The 19,500-nt window shown below is 55.4% G+C and overlaps 1 protein-coding gene across 2 annotated transcripts; it reads right to left on the reverse strand.

Moving 5' to 3' along the window:
• Positions 1–1,021: 1,021 nt before the first annotated feature.
• On the reverse strand, positions 1,022–12,191 carry PAOX (polyamine oxidase). 2 transcript variants are annotated; one of them, XM_078435043.2, is made up of 7 exons: positions 11,933–12,191; positions 10,851–11,337; positions 8,797–8,996; positions 6,669–6,921; positions 5,080–5,192; positions 4,639–4,644; positions 1,022–2,314 (listed from the first exon to the last, which is right to left on the reverse strand). In XM_078435043.2, the coding sequence occupies exons 1-7, from the start codon at positions 12,114–12,116 to the stop codon at positions 1,704–1,706; spliced, it is 1,854 nt and encodes a 617-aa protein (XP_078291169.2). In that variant the 5' UTR covers positions 12,117–12,191; the 3' UTR covers positions 1,022–1,703. The 2 variants fall into 2 exon arrangements, with proteins under 2 accessions (XP_078291169.2, XP_060497112.3); XM_060641129.3 differs by having other exon boundaries at positions 2,064–2,314; positions 4,539–4,696; positions 11,933–12,185.
• Positions 12,192–19,500: the final 7,309 nt, after the last annotated feature.

The raw sequence follows: 19,500 nt of genomic DNA on the forward strand, positions 1-19,500 counted from the left end.
GACACAGAATCCAAAGCAGGCTCCAGGTTCCAGGTTGTCAGCACTGAGTCCCACACGCGGCTCCAACTCACGTGTGGACGAGATCGTGGCCTAAGCGCAAGTCAGAGGCCCAACCAACTGAGCCACCCAGGCGCCCCAGGTTTTAGCTTTAATCTGAGTCCAACCAGCTACTCAGCGTACACCGGGTACAAGAGTATTACTCTAAATGTAATTTTTGAAACAAGTTCCTAAAATTGCAAACATGCTTGGATTCTCCACACAAAAATGTCACTACTGTGATGGTCTTAAACCTCCTAATTCTCAGCACTAAACATTCCAGAGATTGAGAAACAAATCCACCATGGGAGACAAGCCTTCCCAGGTGGCCTCCAGATGAGTTAGGCACCAGAAGAGGACCCAGCCCTCAGACCCCCATCACAGAGCAGCCAACCCACCAAGAGGACAGCCTTTGTCACTCTGGATACAAGAAATGTCTCCCCAAAGCACGTGGCTCAATGAACTCTTGGATGGATGTCAACAATACAGATCATTGCGCCTGAGGGAAGCTGCAATCTCTCATAGACCTAGGACTGTAAAACTAAAGTAAAACCCTGTTGGGGCACCTGGGCGGCTCAGCTGGCTAAGCGTCCAACGTCGGCTCAGGTCATGGTCTCACAGATCGTGAGTTCAAGCCCCGCGTCAGGCTCTGTGCTGATGGCTCAGAGCCTGGAGCCTGCCTCAGACTCTGTGTCTGCCTCTCTCTGCCTCTCCCCCGCTTGTGCACTCGTTATCTCTCTCTCTCTCTCTCTCTCTCTCTCAAAAATAAACATTAAAAAAAAAACAAAGCTCACTGGTAGGTGTCCCGTGCAAAATCACTCCAGTGACACACAGCAGTAGACACACATACAGAGCTCTAGGGTGGAGGCAAGGAAGACCCCTTGGAGGGGCGACCTGATCTGGGAGGGGAAGGTATGAGAAGGGCCTGTGCAGAGTGTGCTGGGGCCGAGGGCATGTTGGGCACCACTCGGGATTGGAGAAGAGCCCAGACAGGCCTGGCCCCAAAGCCCTTCTTCCAAACACACATACACTCACCCCTGGAGCCAGGGTGCCCCACCCCAGAGCAGGACACAGACTGCAGCCAGAGATATGAGGACAGGCACAAGCCACTGACTTCAAAGTGGGTGCAGGGCCAGCAGCCCCACCGCCTGCAGCATAGAGTCCAGGCCTCTGAGGCTCCTGCCTCAGAGGCACCCTCTGAGGGTGGCCAAAGGGCCTCCTCCAAAGTGCCACCCTCCAGCCACACCTGCCTCCCCTCAGGGCCTGTCCTGGGACGATGCCCAAGCTCTACGCTGGCAGTCGTGAGACTGGACAATTACTGAACTCGACCTCCAGGTATTTTGTGCTTTCCCCAGCTGTGAAAATGGAGGTACTTCGACCCCCTCGCTGGGACAGTTTGAGGAAGGGAAGCTGAGGTCAGCTGAGCAGAACACCCAGGGCATCCCCACACTATCACCCCAACACTGCCCACTGCACTGGCATGCTCCCACTCACCCTGACACACCAGCTGTCCCCCTCCTCTGCGTTCGTGAGGCCTTGTTGTTCATCCACTTCCTCCAGAAAACCTCTGGCCCCAAGTCAGGACGGGGTGCCCCGTGCACTCATGGCTCCCTCCACCTGGCCGTCACCCAGCCCAGCAGGCCATGGGTGTCTGCTAAGGTATCTTGTCAGCACGGTCCTGAGCACCAGCAATGAGAGCTCGGGCCACCAGGAGATGCCTGGGACCAGGGGCGACCACAGCACCCAAAGTCCAGGTAACTCAGGGGAGGGGGCACCGGGCCCTGCAGGGACCCCAGCCTGGGACCAGGCGAAGACAGAAGCGACAGATGCTGCAGCCCCGAGGTGGAAGGATGAGGACACACGGAGGCTTTAACACACTTTATGTGCACGCCCTCAGCAGCAGTGCTGGCGCCTTGCGTCACACTTCTCCAGGAAGACCTCGCACTCAGCTCAAGCTCGGCCCTGACCAGACTCCATGATACACGTGAGAAATGAGAGCTGTCCCCAGTCGCCAAAAAAAGGAAGGCTGTCATTAATATCCCCAAATCTTGGCCAGGCCAGACGCTGTCAGAGGAAGGATGGTGGCAGCCTCCCCGGCACAGGAGGGGCAGAGCCCAGCTCGGAATGGAAGGAGCAGGGCTCAGAGCCGGGGCTCGGGCAGCTGCGCTTGGGTGTCCCACAGAGCGATGAGCCGGTCGGCCTCCCTCCAGCCAGACAGCAGAGCCCCGTGCGTGGTGGAGTAAAACGCCCGATGTGTGGCTTCCCCTGCAAACAGGACCTGGAAAGAGAAGCCGGGGTTAACACAGGGCACAGGAGTCAGGCTGTGGCCACACGACTGTCACCGTGGCCACAGAGCTGGGGGCAAGGGCGTGGCTGTATTCTTCACTAATCCCACAGAGCCCCAAGACATCCGGAAACATGAGCAAACACGCCTGGAACCAAATGTTACTGCAAAATGGAAAATTCAACAGACCATTTGCGATGCAATGTTAAGAACATCGCCCAAAACGCAGAGTGACAAACCAAAGAGATGGAAATTAGGAGGGAAAAAGATAAAATTTGAGGACCAGTCCAGCGTCCAAACAACAGAAATCTCAGCAAGAAAAAGAGAAGAAAAAAGAACAGAGAGAAGAAAGCAAATCTAAGAGACTCTCCCAGCTGACAGCAGTCGCAGGGTGGAAGCTCCGTGTGGCGCGAGGCAAGGTGCAGGGTGGCGTCAGTGACCGCGTGTGGGGGGGTGGGGCAGGTGCTTGGTGAGAGCAGGGCCCTAATGTTCTTCCAAGCTTCCTAGGAGGTAGGAAAGAAAGGAACCTGAATGTCCCCGGACTTCCCCACTGCAGCACCGGAGAATGTCTTCCACACCTGAGGGCAGTGACTCTCGAACTAGGGTCTACACCCAGTGTGTGGCTCTTACACGTCTACAAGTTTTTGGAGACGCCTCCCACTGAAAGGTAGGCTCTGCGTCCCGCCCCGGGAATCTGGGCAGGTGTGTGACCGCGCTGGGCAGTGGAGTGTGGCCCAGCCGCACCGTCTGGCACCCAGCAGCGTCCTGCTCCCGGGCACACCTGTGCTAAGAGTCGTGGGCACCACGTGGGCAGCCTCATGAGGCTGCCATGCTGTGAGGAAGCCAGGGCCACACAGGCCACGGGCAGGCACTCCAGTCAGGGTCCCCGCCCAGGGCAGCTGTGCAAGAGAAGAGGCCTCAGATGACCCCCGCCCCAGCCCTGCGTGATCCCCGTAGGTCGTCTTCCCAGCTGAGACCCCAGACATCATATGGCAGAAACACACGGTCCCTTGTGCCCACCTATAGGATCTGTCATCATAATAAAGTGTCTGTTTTGTACCAGTGGGTTTTAGGGTAGTTGGTTCTGTAGTGACAGGACTGGACCACCTAAGTATAAGGGTAGAAAAAAGACATTTCCACACCTGCAAACTTTCCCTAAACATTTACCTCCATGCACCCCCTCCTCAGGAAGCTACTGGAATAAATGCTCCAACACAGTAAGGGTGGGGCTGGGGGCAGGCAGGCAGGGTGCGGGCTCCGGGCAGGTAGGGCATGGGCACGGGGTGTGGGTGGGGGGCAGGCCACAGCTGTGCCTGAAGGGGCTGGAGCTGACTCTGGCCCGAGGGAAGGAAGCGGGAGACAATGTAAACAGCAGAACCCAGGCAAAGAAAATGAGCCTGCACACTCTCTCTCACGCTCACATACACGCTGCACACACTCACACTGAGAAACACGCTCACATCTACAAAGAGGCAGGAAAAGGAGCCGCAGCTTCCTTGCACCCAGGGGTGGACAGGGCCTCACCCAAAGTACTGCTGCACACATGGGGAGCTGGGGGGCCCAGGAGTAAAGAGAGCTAACACCTTATCGGCCATAGTGAGAATTCAGTGATGCTTAAAAGTGAAAATTCAAGGAGCAACGTTATCAAACAAGCAAACCGAAAAGAGATTATAAAGCACATGGAAAACCGAACAGTGTTGGACAATATGGAGGAATTAGTGTAAATTCGTAACTGCGATAACGATGTTATAGTTACACATCTTCAGAGGGCGTCCCTCATCCTTTAGAGACGCACACGGAAATATGTGCAGGAAAATGATGTCACCTGTGGGGCACGCTTCATGATCACGGGGTGGGGGGGAGGGGGTGAGTGACCGCCGCCACCCGACAGCTCGGAAGTTGGAGATGGAGACCCAAAGGTTCCGCCTGCTTGCGCGCACATTCCAAGTGTTCCACGACTGCATGCTTTGGGGCAGGTAGACGCGTTATTTGGAGATGTGATAAACCTGGAGAGGAGACTCCGCCAGAATAGGCTGGGAAGGGGGTGTCGGGCCCTCCACCAGCCTGCTGTATCTCGTGTTATTTTATTTTGTTAGCCAGCACTGCCGAACTCTCTGATGCTTCAGTCTATGCGCATGTAGAATTCTGATAAAATAATACATGCGTAATAGTTCATAATTTCAAGAAGCCCACGGACTCCGCCCACCCGCCGCCTCACCTGCGCCTCCGCGCCGTCCGCAGGCAGGGGCTGCGCCAGCAGGTCCACGTCGTCCCCGGAGCTGCCCACCGCCACGTAGCTGTAGGAGCCCCTGGTGTACGGGGCGCTGTGCCAGCGCGAGCGCAGCACGCTCCTGGGCGCGGGGAGCTCGGCGTTTGCTGAACCCAGAGACACGTGTTACCCCTGCACCGCGGGCCGCCTGGCCCCGGCCGCTCTTCCATTTCAGACCCCGCAGCTGGAAAGTCAGGAAACTACCCGGAACGAAACCCAAGCCACGAATGTATTCATCAGAGGGCTGTCTCTGTCTTACCCGCTTTGCTTAACTCAGAACCCCCGGAAACAGAAAAAAGAAGTGGAAAGTGTTGGCAAAGCCATTTCGGTTCCTCAGAGATGAACACTCGAGTGACCCCACTAACAGAAGGGAGGACTGTCCTAGAGGCTCACAGCTCCAAGTTCAGTTCTGCACAGCTGGTGCCCTGGTTGCCCTACAGAGTTCACCAAGGGGCCCAGGTGGTGCCCTGGCCGCACGCGTGCTCGGTACCTGTCACCCTGCGGAGCACTTGGGTCAGAGACAGAAGCACTTCCTCGTCGGACAGGGTCTCCATAAACTCGGACTCCAGCCCAGCGATGAACCCACAAAGGACGTGGGCAGACCTGCGTGGGGAGACACACCCCTGACACGCCTGGCCACCGGCCAGCTGTGGCCACAGTCACCTGTGCCGGGCAGTTCTGCAAGTGTGGGCCACAAACTCCAGGGTTCTGTGAGGTCAGAGCTCGTTTCACAGGGCGCCTGGGTGGCTCAGGCAATTAAGCATGGACTCTTGTTTTCCCTGGGGTCACGACCTCACGGTTCGTGGGTTCAAGCCCAGCACCGGGCTCTGTGCTGACAACTCAGAGCCTAGAGCCTGCTTCAGATTCTGTGTCTCCCTTTCTCTCTCTCTCTCCCCCTCCCCGGCTCACTCTCTCTTTCTGTCTTTCAAAAATAAATAAAATGTTTTAAAAATTTTTTTAAGAAATACAGTTATTTTTCATTTAAAAACGATATTTATGTTAACATGGTATAGGCTTACCATTTAAAAATAACAATTTTTAAACTTCTCAGTTTTAATCTCTAATGTGGTAAATGCACAGATACAACCATATAAACAAAAGCTCTTTGGGATCTTCGATACTTTTAAAGAGTATAAAGGGGGTTCCTGAGACCACAAAGTGTGAGAGCCACGACGTGTCCCCAGGACTGTCATCCCCACCAATGTCCTGAGCACAGAGCATAGGCCAGAGAGCCAGGCGTAGGGAAGCTGGCCGGGCCCCCCAAGCCACCGCTCCACCACCCATCCACACAACCACGGCCACATTTCTGAGCCCTGGAGTCAGCTTCATCCTCAGTGCAAAGGAGACATGCAGGGTCCCTCGTAGGCTGGAGGAGCCCGTACATCCTACTCTCATGACCACTGGGGATGCTCTATGCCGGCAGGCATGCCTGTGTTTTGTCCTCCAGGCCAAGACCATGGTCCCCGATCCCACCCCGTCTGTGTGGAAACTGGACCACAACATACTAACCACGTCTTTTGATCTTGCTGGAAAAATCAGCCCCCCCCCCAAATTATTCATGGTCTTATTTCTGAGTAAACACCGAGTCCAGAGTTGCCACATTATTTATGTTTTATGGCTGGGCCACACAATTTAGCCACTGATGGGTCTTTGATTCCATGACTTGTAAGGGTATGTTGCTCAATTACTGCAACAGGTTTAAATACTGTCTTCCAGCTCCAGACACATCCATGTTTCAAATTCCTCCTGAACCCTACACGCCCCAGCTTCCTGGAGATTTCAAAAATACTTTCTTACTGATGGAACATTCCTGCCAGGCCACGGGCACATTCCAGGCCCCCAGGCCCAGAGATACGACAAGCTGCACACAGCAGGCTTCTGTCTGTCCCTGCAGGGTTGGCCCCCTGGTGTCTGTCATCAGGCTCTGGCTGCCCTTGGGATCCCACCCAGAAATCCTCCAGAAACACCTCCCAGTGAACCAACACACCGCTGATTCTCAACCAAACTAAGGCCAACGAGCCAGCCCCTTCAGAGCTCACACCTGAAGCTTCCTCAGAGAAACTCAAGAAGCATACGTACTTGAAGGAAGGCAGGACTAAAAAGCCAATAAGCTTCTTGAACCAGACGTGCTGGAGCTCGGAGGCGCCGTCCTGCAGGGGCGACGTGTCTTCCCACACCACCTGGATGAACTGGCAGTCTGGCTCCCAGAAGGGCTCCTCAAACTCCAGGAAGATTTTATTGTTGGTCCCAAAGCCTATTTTCCTGATCGCTTCTGCCTTCTGGGTGGGCAGCGGGGGCTCAAAGAAAGTGTCCAGACGTTCTTTAAGAAAACCTGGAATTCATAAGTGGACCCAACTTACACCACATCTCTTAACCTGGAGGCGAGAGTCACACCCCGACCCCCGTCAGAGGAGTCAGAGAAGAGGCCTCCAGGGACCCACACCAGCCCCAGCTCAACCGGGCTCCCAGACGCCGGGCCGGCTCTGGCCATCTCTGGACTCAGCCTCAGCGAGCAGCACCACCATGGAGGGACACAGAGGGCCCCGTGGCCAGCTGGTCAGGCAGGGGCCGTTGGCACACCCCCGAACCGTTCTCAGGACAGTTTCCCCTTCTAAACCTTCCACCTCGCGATGTCTACAGTCCACGCTGACGTGGATTGGTTTGGAGGAGACAACAAACAGGCTTTATCCAGAAGCTACAGAAAGAGTGTCTGCATGACAAAAAATTATGTCTTGCCCAGAGTCAAACAACCAGGTGAGATGTCTGCAGCACAAGCCAATCTCCTTAAGACAGAGATATCTTGAAAGGCAGTGAGTAAAGGACAAACAGCCCAACAGGAAGCAGAGCCACAGGGGGGTCACGTGGCCTCCGCCACAGTCCCCGTCTGCCCAGCAGTTCCTCTACTGCAATCCATGCCACAGATACGTTCGCACATGTGTTTTGTTTGTTTTGTTTGGGAATTTTATTTGAGAGGGAGTGTGTGTGTGCATGCATAGGGGAGAGGGACAGAGGGAGGAATGGAGAGAGGAGGGAGGGAGAGGGAGAGAAAGAGGAGAAGAGAGAGAGAGAGAGAGAGAGAGAGAGAGAGACTCAAGCAGGCTCCACACTCAGCACAGAGCCCGACACAGGGGTCCATCCGACGACCCTGGGATCATGACCTGAGCCGAAATCAGGAGTTGGATGCTCAACCAACTGAACCACCCAGGTGTCCCACACAAGTGTTTTTAAATGCACGTGGGAAACATTACGTAGAACAGAAAAAGTGAAAATAACCTAAACTTCCACCGATTTTAAGTAATATTGAGTAATGACATCTTCAAATAAGAAATAACTATGTGGCTATGTGACAGGTGTCCTGGCTCCTTGTGAACAATATCAACATTCACAGTAATGCACCTGCTGATTATAGCAGAGGCTCAGCACACACCACAGCAGTGAATGAACACAGACATTGGTGGGGGGAGAAACCCATGTCACGGATCTATATGTGCTGAGTTGGAAACACGGACACAAGTTGTATTGACCAAAAAGACAGGGTTGGCAAGAGAGGAGCAGCCGAAGACTATGCTAATATGTCCAGTACGATTCCACATGTGGGAGAAAGGACTAGGTGGTCAGCAAGCTGCGTCCTGAAGGGACCCCAGGGGGCAGGCTGTAGCCACCGGGCTGGGGGGCTCTTCATCTTACAGCAGCTCTGGCTTTGCTAGGCTGGTGAACTTGGACAACTAAGTGTGGGGAGTAAGTGAGATAGCACAGACACGGCGTGGCTCCCAGCCACTCCCATCCTTTGTCGAATTTCCAACTCCCACCAATGGCTTCTGTCTAGGGCGTCAGATCTAGAATTAAACGGAACCCTATACTTGACTCCTTTCTCAATCATACAAGGACTGAACCTGAGACCTGGCTGTCACACCCTTTGCCGTGTCCAAGAAAGCAGGGTTTGGGGAACCCCTGGAGGCAGTCCCAACCTGTCCATAAATGACCTCTGAAGAAGCAACACGTGGGCTTTCTCTTACTGTGAAACTCAATTCCAAAGCATGCAGTTGCTACAAAACACATTAGAATAATCCTGTCCAGGACTACAATGAAAATACGAACTTAGCGGCCGAACAAACACCACAGAGCCAGCTGAGGTGGGAGACAGCCAGAGGCCGGGGCACCTGGGATGGGTGACCAGAGGGAAACCTGTGGGGAAAAGCAGCTTTACCTAAGGGCACAGTGACAATGACATGATGTGCAGGGAAGCAGCCTCCGTCCTCACACTCCACCAACACCGGACACGTCTCCCCAGGAGAAGAGGCTTCCCGGAAGGACCCATTCCAGTGAATGGTCTTCACAGGCTTGTTAAAAACTACCACGTCCTCGGGCAAGGAGGCCATTATGCGGTTTGTGAGCCCCTGGTAGCCCCTAGGAGAGACAGAAGCGCTGGTGTCTTCAGAGGAAGCCGCTGGAGGAAGTGCCCTGCAGGGAAGGAGGGAGGAGGGCAAGGGTTCCCCCCACCCCTGCCCCTGGTGGTTTCCAGTCCACCTCAGTCGGGGCAACCAGGAGGAGTCCACGAGCATGAGCAAATGGAGGCAATCGTGGGAGAAGGCCTCCTCCCTGCCCGGCCTGGCCCCCTGCTTCTGATCACAGATGCCCTCCTCTGCCAGGAACCTTGGGGTGAATGCCCGGACAGCCCAGGCAGACAGAGCCCAGACGAACAAGCCTGCGAGGGTCTCTGGAATGCTGGGGGGGGGGGGGGGGGGGGGGGGGAGGGCAGGACAGCCACCCACCACAGGGGTCGGCTGTCTGTCCATCACAGGGGCTGAAGCCTTCACACCGCACTTAGCACATAAGGGGCCTCGTAAACACGGGCAGAAGAAAGATCTGTGAGACGCACTGCCTTCTTCTAACCACCTTTTCTTGAAAATAATTATTTTTCCTAAATGAGCAAAACTAGAGAAACAAGGATCTCTCTAAAACAGGGAAGACTAATGTCCCCCTGACCCTGTCACCCTCCCCTGCTTCCCAGCTCAACCTGAGGTAAATGGAAGAAGTCCCAGGGTGTATGGAGCGGGCCTGGGTGTGGAGGGACAGTGGGGGGACATGGGGGGCCTGGGTGGGTGGAGGGACAGTGGGGGTACATAGGGGCCTGGGTGGGTGGAGGGACAGTGGGGGGACATGGGGGGCCTGGGTGGGTGGAGGGACAGTAGGGGGACATGGGGGCCTGGGTGGGTGGAGGGACAGTGGGGGGACATGGGGGGCCTGGGTGGGTGGAGGGACAGTGGGGGTACATAGGGGCCTGGGTGGGTGGAGGGACAGTGGGGGGACATGGGGGGCCTGGGTGGGTGGAGGGACAGTAGGGGGACATGGGGGCCTGGGTGGGTGGAGGGACAGTGGGGGGACATGGGGGGGCCTGGGTGGGTGTAGGGACAGTAGGGGGACATGGGGGCCTGGGTCGGTGGAGGGACAGTGGGGGACATGGGGGGGCCTGGGTGGGTGGAGGGACAGTGGGGGGACATGGGGGCCTGGGTCGGTGGAGGGACTGTGGGGGGACATGGGGAGGTGGAGGGACAGTGGGGGACATGGGGGCCTGGGTGGGTGGAGGGACAGTGGGGGGACATGGGGGGGCCTGGGTGGGCGGAGAGACTGTGGGGGGACATGGGGGGGGCCTGGGTGGGTGGAGGAACTGTGTGGGGACATGGGGGCCTGGGTGGGTGGAGGGACTGTGGGGGACATGGGGGGGCCTGGGTGGGTGGAGGGACTGTGGGGGGACATGGGGGGGCCTGGGTGGGTGGAGGGACAGTGGGGGGACATGGGGGCCTGGGTGGGTGGAGGGACAGTGGGGGGACATGGGGGGGCCTGGGTGGGTGGAGGAACTGTGTGGGGACATGGGGGCCTGGGTGGGTGGAGGGACTGTGTGGGGACATGGGGGGGCCTGGGTGAGCGGAAGGACTGTGGGGGGACATGGAGGGGCCTGAGTGGGTGGAGGGACGGTGGGGGGACATGGGGGAGCCTGGGTGGGTGGAGGGACAGTGGGGGGACATGGGGGGGCCTGGGTGGGTGGAGGGACTGTGGGGGGACATGGGGGGGCCTGGGTGGGTGGAGGGACTGTGGGGGGACAAGGGGAGGTGGAGGGACAGTGGGGGACATGGGGGCCTGGGTGGGTGGAGGGACAGTGGGGGGACATGGGGGGGCCTGGGTGGGTGGAGGGACGGTGGGGGGACATGGAGGGGGACTGGGGGGTGGAGGGCTGACTGGGCGGGTGGGGCAGGCACATACCCAGGAAAGGTGCAGTCCAGCCCCGGCAGCACGGTGTATTCCCCGAAGGGTGCGAGGGCCACCAGGTCCATGCTGTGGGTGCCGCTCACACAGCACTCCACGTTGAAGAAGCTGTTGAGGATGGCCAGCTTGAGCTTCCTGGTCTCCTCGTCCTCCGTCCAGCCAGCTGCATGCTGACTGATCTCCCTCTTCAGGTACTCCCCGACACTGGGCACTGGGGCGTCCGGCAGGTGCAGGAACTCCCGGGTCTGGTCGATGAGCCCATAGAACAGACCAGCCATCTCCACCACCAGCTCATGGCTCACACTTACCCCAGAGCTAGTGTAGGACACGGAGGGCAAGCCCACGTGGCCCCCAGTCTCAATCAGCTGGTTCTCCTCTGACAAGTCCTTTTCCTCCAGCAGCTGGTACCTGGCTGCCAGCTGGAAGACGGGGTTGCCCTGGGAGGGCCCGTGGATCCAGTGAGCACCTAGCTCTACCACGCCACCTGGGAAGGGCAGGAGATGCCACCTTGAGATTCTCTCTCCACAAAGGCCACCCCTGAGCCCTTCTCCTGGACCACACGCAGCCCTGCCCTCCCCAAATAAGCTCTGAAAACCAGCCCAGGGCCATAGAGTCCCTGAAAGATTACAGTCCTTCATGGCAGCACCCGCTCAGACCTGGTTTAAGGGGGACACTTGAGGAGGGGGTGCTGGCCTGCACCTGCCCTGGGAGGACACGTGGTGACCAGGCATGGGGGCAAAAGGGACACCTGGGAGTGGTCCCGAGGCTGGGGGGGGCGGAGGGGGGAGGGGAGAGGAGGGGGACGGTGCTACTTGTGGGACACAACGGGGGCGACTGCAGAGACATGGGTTACCCTCCCCCGCAGGGGCAGGCCCTGCCAACCAGGCAGCTGAGTTTCGGGGACCATTGAACTTTGGCTGATTAAGTGGGGTGGGGCGGAGATTCACTCAGGGGACCAGGTAAGGCTTCTGAGTCGGTTAACCCTGGGCGCAGGCCGGACCAGGAGCGGCAGAGCTCGGGCGACACCCGCTGGGTTCCAGAAAGGGGGTCCGGAAAGGGGTTACGAGAAAGGCCGTTACCGAAGCTGCGCTCTGAGCAGATGCGGCCGCCGGCGCGGGAAGTGGCCTCCAGGACCCGCAGCCGCCGGAAGGCCGGGTGGCTGCAGAGCCTTTGCGCCGCCCCCAGCCCCGCGATGCCACCGCCCACCACCAGCACCCGCGGGCCGCGACCCGGGGCCTCCGCGCGGCCGCCACTCGACTCCATCGCGCCGTCCCGAGCAGTCGCCGCGCGTCTCCGCCGCTCTCAAGTGCGGAGAGCACCCGGAGGACCGGAGGCGGGGCGAGGGGCGGGGCGAGGGGGCGGGGCGGAACTGGAGGTAAATGGAAGTTGGAGTGGGAGTGGGGCGGGGTGCGGCTGGTGGAAGCGCGGCGGGCGCGGTGGGCGCGGTGGGCGCGGTGGGCGCGGCGCGCGCGGCGCGGGACTGCAGGTGGATGGGGGGCGGCGGGCGAAGGGCTGCGGGCCGGAGGCCAGAAGGCGTAGGCCCGGAGGTGGAGCAAGGAGCCAGGGGCGCGGGGCGAGGCCAGGCTCAGGCGCCAGCCCCACCACGAGACCCTGTGGGCTGGGCTCAGGGTTCCCGGCCATGTTGGTGGCGCAGAAGTGCAGGCCGGGCAAGGGCGAGCGTGGCGCCGCCCGTGTGTGTCTCCAGCCCGGTTGCAGGCGCCGAAGCCCCGCTACTGGGCCGTGTGGGCGAGTGTCCCCACGGGGGGAGGATGCGGCCGGCGGCCGGCCAGGTGGCTCGTGTCTCCTTCCCAAGGAGACGTGGGAAAGGCGACCAGGAGGCGGAGGAGACGCCTCTCTCCTGCCTCGGAAAAGCAGGTGAGCGCCTTCACCTTGGGGCGTCGTGGAGCCCGTAGGTGGAAGTCGAGGACGGCCGTGACGTCAGGGTGGGACCGGGAGAGCTTAGCACGTACAAAGCGGGACTGCGCGACAGTCTTTCGGCGACGACACTGTTCTGTGTGTACGTGGTCACGTGTCTTTATACACACGTGTACCACACATCAAGTACGAAGTTCAAGATGTACCAAGTTCAAGATAAACGAAGGTAAGTGAAGAACTTTCTAGCACTTTCCCCCTCCCCCCACTGGTCCCAGAAGCCCTTTAGTGCTTAATCAAGCATACCGGCCTCTCTAGAGAATTCCCCTAGTTCAGGAAGGTCTTGCAAGAATTAGAAAGTTCCTGCCCTCTGCCCAAAACTTTCCTGTAACCACGTGTTAGCGCATGTCATTCCTTCTTAGCCACGCACTAGTCCACCCGGAGGCTTCCGTGGGCTTTCTGTGGCCACCTGTGCCCGCGGGCGAGGGTGGCCAGGGACAGGAGGCTCTGCAGGCTTCAGCCGCGAACTCCTTGGTCAGCTCCAGTCTGGGCGGATGGTCTGTCTGGGTTTCCCCCGTCCATCTCCGGAAGGATTCCCTTCTCTCCACCTGTGCTGGCCCTCTCCAGCCATCTGGTCTTCTTTTTCCTTGATTCACTCACCTGTTTTGGTGAAGCTGAGAAAAGGTGTCTGGGATATCTTTTTTTTTAATGTTACTGCAGACCTGAAAATGTCTTTGATTTGCCCTCACACGCTCTAAGCAAAGAATTCCAGGTTAGAGGCTTCTTCCTTCAGACTGTGAAGGCATTGTCCCCTCGCTTGTTAGGGGTGCTGTTAAGAAATTCACAGGCTTTAGGGGCGCCTGGGTGGCGCAGTCGGTTAAGCGTCCGACTTCAGCCAGGTCACGATCTCGCAGTCCGTGAGTTCGAGCCCCGCGACGATCTCGCGGTCCGTGAGTTCGAGCCCCGCGTCAGGCTCTGGGCTGATGGCTCGGAGCCTAGAGCCTGTTTCCGATTCTGTGTCTCCCTCTCTCTCTGACCCTTCCCCGTTCATGCTCTGTCTCTCTCTGTCCCAAAAATAAATAAAAAACGTTGAAAAAAAAAAATTAAAAAAAAAAAAAAAAAAAAGAAATTAACAGGCTTTCGAATTTATAATCCTTTACCACAGTGGAGGCTGGTTCCTCCCTGCAAATTTTCAGGATCATCTATTGAAATTTCACAACGTGGTGGCTCCAAGTGCCTGGATTTTCTTTCACTGTGATGGGAACTCAAAGAGCCCTCAGTCGGGAAACGCCTGTCCCTCACTCCCGGGAACTTCTTTCGTAGGCTGTTTCACTAGTCAATCATTTCTACCAATGATTTGTTCCTCGATTCCACATTTCCTCTTTCCAGGATTCCTATTTGAGGGGGTGCACGGGTGGTGCAGTCGATGGAGCATCGGGCTCTTGATTTCGGCTCAGATGGTGATCCCAGGGTGGTGGGAGCGTGGAGCCTGCTGGCGATTCTCTCCCTCTGCCCCTCCCCTGCTCATGTGCTCTCTCTCTTTCTCTCTAAAGAAATTTTAAAAAATTAGAATTCCTGTTTTAGGATGTCAGAGGTCTGAGCCTGACCCTCGAACGTAGTCGCTCCTGTTTTCCGTCTTTACCCTTTGCTCTGCTTTCTGAGGGATTTCTCCCATGAGAATTTTGTTTCTGCTGTCACAGTGTCTAATTTCCAAGAGCTCTTTCTTCTTCCACTCATGTCAGTGTTTAGAGAAATGCTGTTCTTGCTTCAAGTGAGCAATGTCTGAGGGTATGAATGAGAAATACTGCAGTATCATTCTCCTGCCTGGTATGTTTGCTCTGAGTTATCTCTTTGCTGTTTCTTCCGTTCCTACCTTCCAGGAAGACGCTTTACATGCCGTCAGGTAATGTTTGTTTGCTCGTGAGGAGGAATATACCAGAAGGCTATTTGGAAATATCAGACTTGTAAGTGGGACTCATCAAATTTGAGTTTGACTCTGGGGTGCTCAGGGGGCCTGTTGATTGGGGAGCCCCCCCCTTCAGTATCTCTAACTCTTTCCTCTGGGCTGGCCAGTCTCCCCAGCATCTTCCGGTGTCCTGCGTGCAGCATGCATGCCTGCCTGCTAGTATTTTGGAGCCAAAGAGTGGAAGAGAGTGCAGACGGTCAGTATTCTGGGTGCTGGAGACGCACTCCCAACTGTGCCTCTGTGCAGAGACAGACTTCCAGGCTGCTGCCAGGATGGCACCAGACAGTCACCAGGGCCACTGCCTATAATCTTAACAGTTTCTTAAACATGAGAATACCTATTCAAATGATACAAGGTGCAGAAGACTCATCCCTGAATAATGACCAAATAGTGGCAAAATCCCAGCCCTTGTGGAATTCAGAAAGTAGACATAAAAATATGAGTAAATATGTGACTCTCAATGAAATGTACATGCAAGCAATACATGCACCTTAAAAGAATGATGTTGGGAGGGGTGCTGCCACAGGCAGGAAGCAGTGTCTGAGAATTCTTGCAGAGTGCCCAGACCACAGGCTGACCTGTCTCCCGACACTGAACAGTTTCTGTGGCTGGTCATATAGGCAACCAAGCAGGCCGGGACACCCACGAGTGACTGCCAGGAACGATCTCTGCCCCTGGGGACCACAGTGGTTGGAGGGCAGCTTTTGTGCAGCTGCATGCTGGGCAGGTGGCCCTGGGCTCCTCCCTCCGTACCTCATCCCTGCTCCCCAATAGGATCCTTGACAGCTGTCTGGTGCAGGGAAAGGCGGGGATAACACAGCGTGTCAGAGGGTGCCGGTCCCTAGAGGTGCACCCTCTGACTGGAGGCGCTCACCTGACCCCTGCACAGCCCCTGGCAGGGACATAAAGCCCCAGGAGGAAACCGGAGGTTGCAGGGAACCCAGAAGCAGTGCCAGGGCAAGACCAGTTCACAGAGCTGACCTCTGTGACAGACCCCTGGCCTTGTCACTCAGCCTGACATCCCTGCCGATCTGATGAATCCAATGAAACATGTTTGGGGTACAGTCACCCTGACCCTAGTATCACCTGTTTTCTGGAAGAGAGAGCTCTCCCTTTGGGGGAAACTTTACCCCTGACTGTAGCACCTGGAGTAAAGCTGCTGGTTCAGGGGGCTTCCTCCTCAGAGGTTCCCCTATATGCCCTGGGGTTCCCCCAGGGTTCAACTCAGCAGGGTCACTGAGCTGTGGTCAATGTCCCAGACGTCTGGTCTACCACTGAGGACACTTCAACCCACAGATTAAAGACTCTTGGTGTCCCAAACTCCAGAAAATGGCTGCTGGTCTCTGGGTCTCCTACAGGTATGCCCGTGGTGAGAGCCCTGATGTGACCCCTGAAGTCAGGCTGGTGGTGGAGCCCAAGAAGCCCATCTGTTATCAAAGTGGCTAGTTCCTACTCAGTACTGTTTGCCAAATAACCAAATAGTATTTCGTGGCAAGCCGGTAATTTATTCAATGACCAGAGAATAGAGAAGGGGAGCTTGTGCTCTAAAGGTTCCGTCTCCTGGGTCAGGTCTCAGGGTCAGGGTTTTATGGCGTCAGGGTACTTAAGGGGCTAGTGAGCAAGCTGGCAGGGTTTTTCAGGGAAGAAGGAGGCTTTCTTGGAGTCAGCGCAACCTCTGTTTTCCCTAAATGGGCACAGTGGGTCTGTCAGGGTGCTAGCGAGTGTTTTCTGTTACAATCCCAAGGTCACCTGGAGGGTTAGCCCGCTGCCGGAACTGGATCAAACTGGTCAAAAACTGGGCCTTGGGGGCTTGTTTAGAGCTCGTGGCTTCTGGCCTGGGCCTTAGTTTGGGGTGGCAAGCAGCCCCTGTAAGCAGGGCTAGAAAACTGGGTCATTGTGGCTTGTTTGGAGCTTGTTAGAGAGTTTCTAGTGACACGCCCATTGCCCCTGATGTGGCAGCACAATGCCACACTCAGGACACGACCCATGGGGCTGTGAGGCACACGTCATCCTTCAGTGAGGGGGACCTCCTCGTCCGGGCCTTGGTCACTCTGGGCAGACTAACTGGCCAGATGTCAGCCCTCTCTCCAGGTGGCCGGCTGTGTCTCACAGCTGCAGCCCCATTTTCAGGCCGCGTTGTCACTGCCCTTGTCCTGTCAGCTGGCTCTATCACTCTTGAAACTACCCGGTGCCATGTTTTCGGTTATCCTTTCCCTTTATCGTCTGCCAGTGGCTGCCCAGAAACAGGTATTTGATGATGTCCATACCCCAAGCATCTGGTACCTCATGAGTGGGGACTTTCTCCTCCTCCAGCAGCCAGCCTGTTCTTTCTGGTGTGAAAGGTAAAATGAGATGGAGTCACGTTTGTCAAGGAGTTTTTCAGATGGAGCCAGGGGGCCTTCAAGGGGACAGTCTGTTCACGCCCTCACCAGGTAAAGCCATGAACTTTGAACTGGGCTCCAAGGACTCTGCCCAAACACCGGCAACGCAGCACAGAAAGACTTTGCTTAGTGGTAGCCTTAGCAATCGATTATATTCAGCCAAGATTAGTTTTCTACTGCCCACACCAATCAAAATTCTTAGTAAACAGTGCCTACAAGCATTCCCTTTGGTCTTTAAAAAGCCCTGACTTTTGGGGTGCCTGGGTGGCTCAGTCGGTTGAGCATCAGACTCTTGATTTCAGGTCAGGTCATGATCTCGCGGTTTGTGAGCTCTGTGCAGTGTGGAGCCCGCTTGGGGTTCTCTCTTTCCCTCTCTCTCTGCCCCTCCCCTGCTCTTGCCCTCATTCTCTCTCAAAATGAATAAATAAACTTGAAAAAGATAAAAATAAAAAACCTTGATGTTTTTTCCCTAGGAGGACACAATTTGGGCTGCTACCCAAATCTCTACTCCCCAAATTGCAATTCTGAGACCCCAAATAATGCTTTTGTTTTACTTCAACTCTGCCTCTTTTCTCAGTCAACACTGGTAAGATCAGGATCATGAGGGGCTGCAGGGGCTATTTAGGAAGTTAGATTCTGCCCTGATCATTCCTGGATAAGAAGCTGGCCAAAACAGGGTCTGGGGGACTCAAACTTAATTCTGGCCCACTCCCCTGGATCTTCTTGTTTGACACAGCCCTACACCTTGAAGGCAGGGACCACTTGACTGAATACTTGCTCCATGTGTACCCCTGCCCCCAGCCCAGTGGTGGCCCATGCAGATGACATCTGAATGGAAGGCCTGGGTGCATGTAGAGGGTGATTGGAGAGAAGGCAAAGTTCACAACCTGAGTTTATGGCTGGGGAGAGAAGACAGCTAGGTTGACACCTGGGGGGAGGGAGCACCTTAGTCCCCAGGCTGTAGGAAAGGACATCTCCTGCCCCTGTGTCCCTTCACTGTGGCACCACCGCCTGAATCAAACTATAGCTGCAACCAGCACTGTGACCAGTAGCTGGGTCTGTCATCCTCGTCCCACATTCTTGGAAACAGAAAAGTCCCATGGCCACGACCGGGGCTGGACTACTTGGCTGTGTCTGAGGCCACCAGCAGCAGCTCGAGCACACACAGGACACCCTTGTTTCTGTCATGAGCTTCTGATCAGCCCGAGGGCCACCCCTGGCCATCGAGGCTGCAACTACTCAGTGATGTTGCCCATGTGACCTAAGCAAATCAGGTTGTCCAGTTGTAAACAGCTTTACTGATCACAATTCACATGCCATATAGTTCACCCGTTTAAAGCGTGCAATTCCCTGGTTTACAGTATGTTTACAGAGCTGTGAAACCATCACCACAAGCAAGTTTGGAACATGCTCGTCACTCCAAGAAGAAACCTCCTTTTTAGCAGTGCCCCACCACACCCCTTCTGCAACCCCTGCGATTACTAATCTGATTTCTGCCGCTATGGATCTGCCTATTCTGGACATTTGTGTAAATGGAGTCATACAATAGTACAGGGCCTTCTTCACTCAGCATATCGTTCACCCACATTGTAGCAGGTGTCAGTACACCTCATTTTATTGCCAAATAACATTCTATTGTATATTCTAATCCATTTTAATGCATTCATTGTATAGACATATCACATTTTTACCCATTAAGGTGATCGGCATTTGGATTTTTTTCCCACATTTTTGATACTATGAATAACACTGCTATGAATATTCACGAACAAGATTTTGTGTAGACCTATGTTTTCATTCTCTTGGGTATATAGGCAGGAGTAGAATTGCTGGGTCATATGGTCACACTATGTTTAACTTTTTGAGGAACTGCCAGACTACCTTCCAAAGTGACTGCATTATTTTACATTCCCGGCAGCAGTGAATAAGCCTTCCAATTTCTCCACATCCTTGCGAACCGTTACCATTATCTGTCCTTTTTGGTTATAGCCATTCTAGTATGAGGCGATCTCTCATTGTGGTTTTGATTTGCATTTCCCTAGTGACTACAGATACTGAGCACCTTTTTGTGCGCACATTGGTCATCTGTATATCTTTATTGGAGAAGTTTCTGTTCAAGTCTTTGCCCATTTTTTGGTTTACTTTTTAGTAACCGCTACACCAAACGTGGAACTTGAACTTACAACCCCAAGATCAAGAGTCACACGGCCTTCCAACTGAGCCATCTAGGCACCCCTCCTTTGCCCATTTTTTAATGGTTTGCCTTTTTATTATGGAGTTGAAAGTGTTTTTATATATTCTAGACACAAGACCCTTATCACATCTTTTATTTGCAAAAAATTTTTCTCATTCTGTGGGTTGTCTTTTCACTTTCTTCGTGGTGTCCTTTGGAATACAAAGGTTTTAAACTTTGCTGAGGCCCAACATA

This window comes from Panthera onca, chromosome D2 (assembly GCF_046562875.1).
Source record: "Panthera onca isolate mPanOnc1 chromosome D2, mPanOnc1 haplotype 2, whole genome shotgun sequence".
Classification (NCBI taxonomy): Eukaryota; Metazoa; Chordata; class Mammalia; order Carnivora; family Felidae; genus Panthera; species Panthera onca.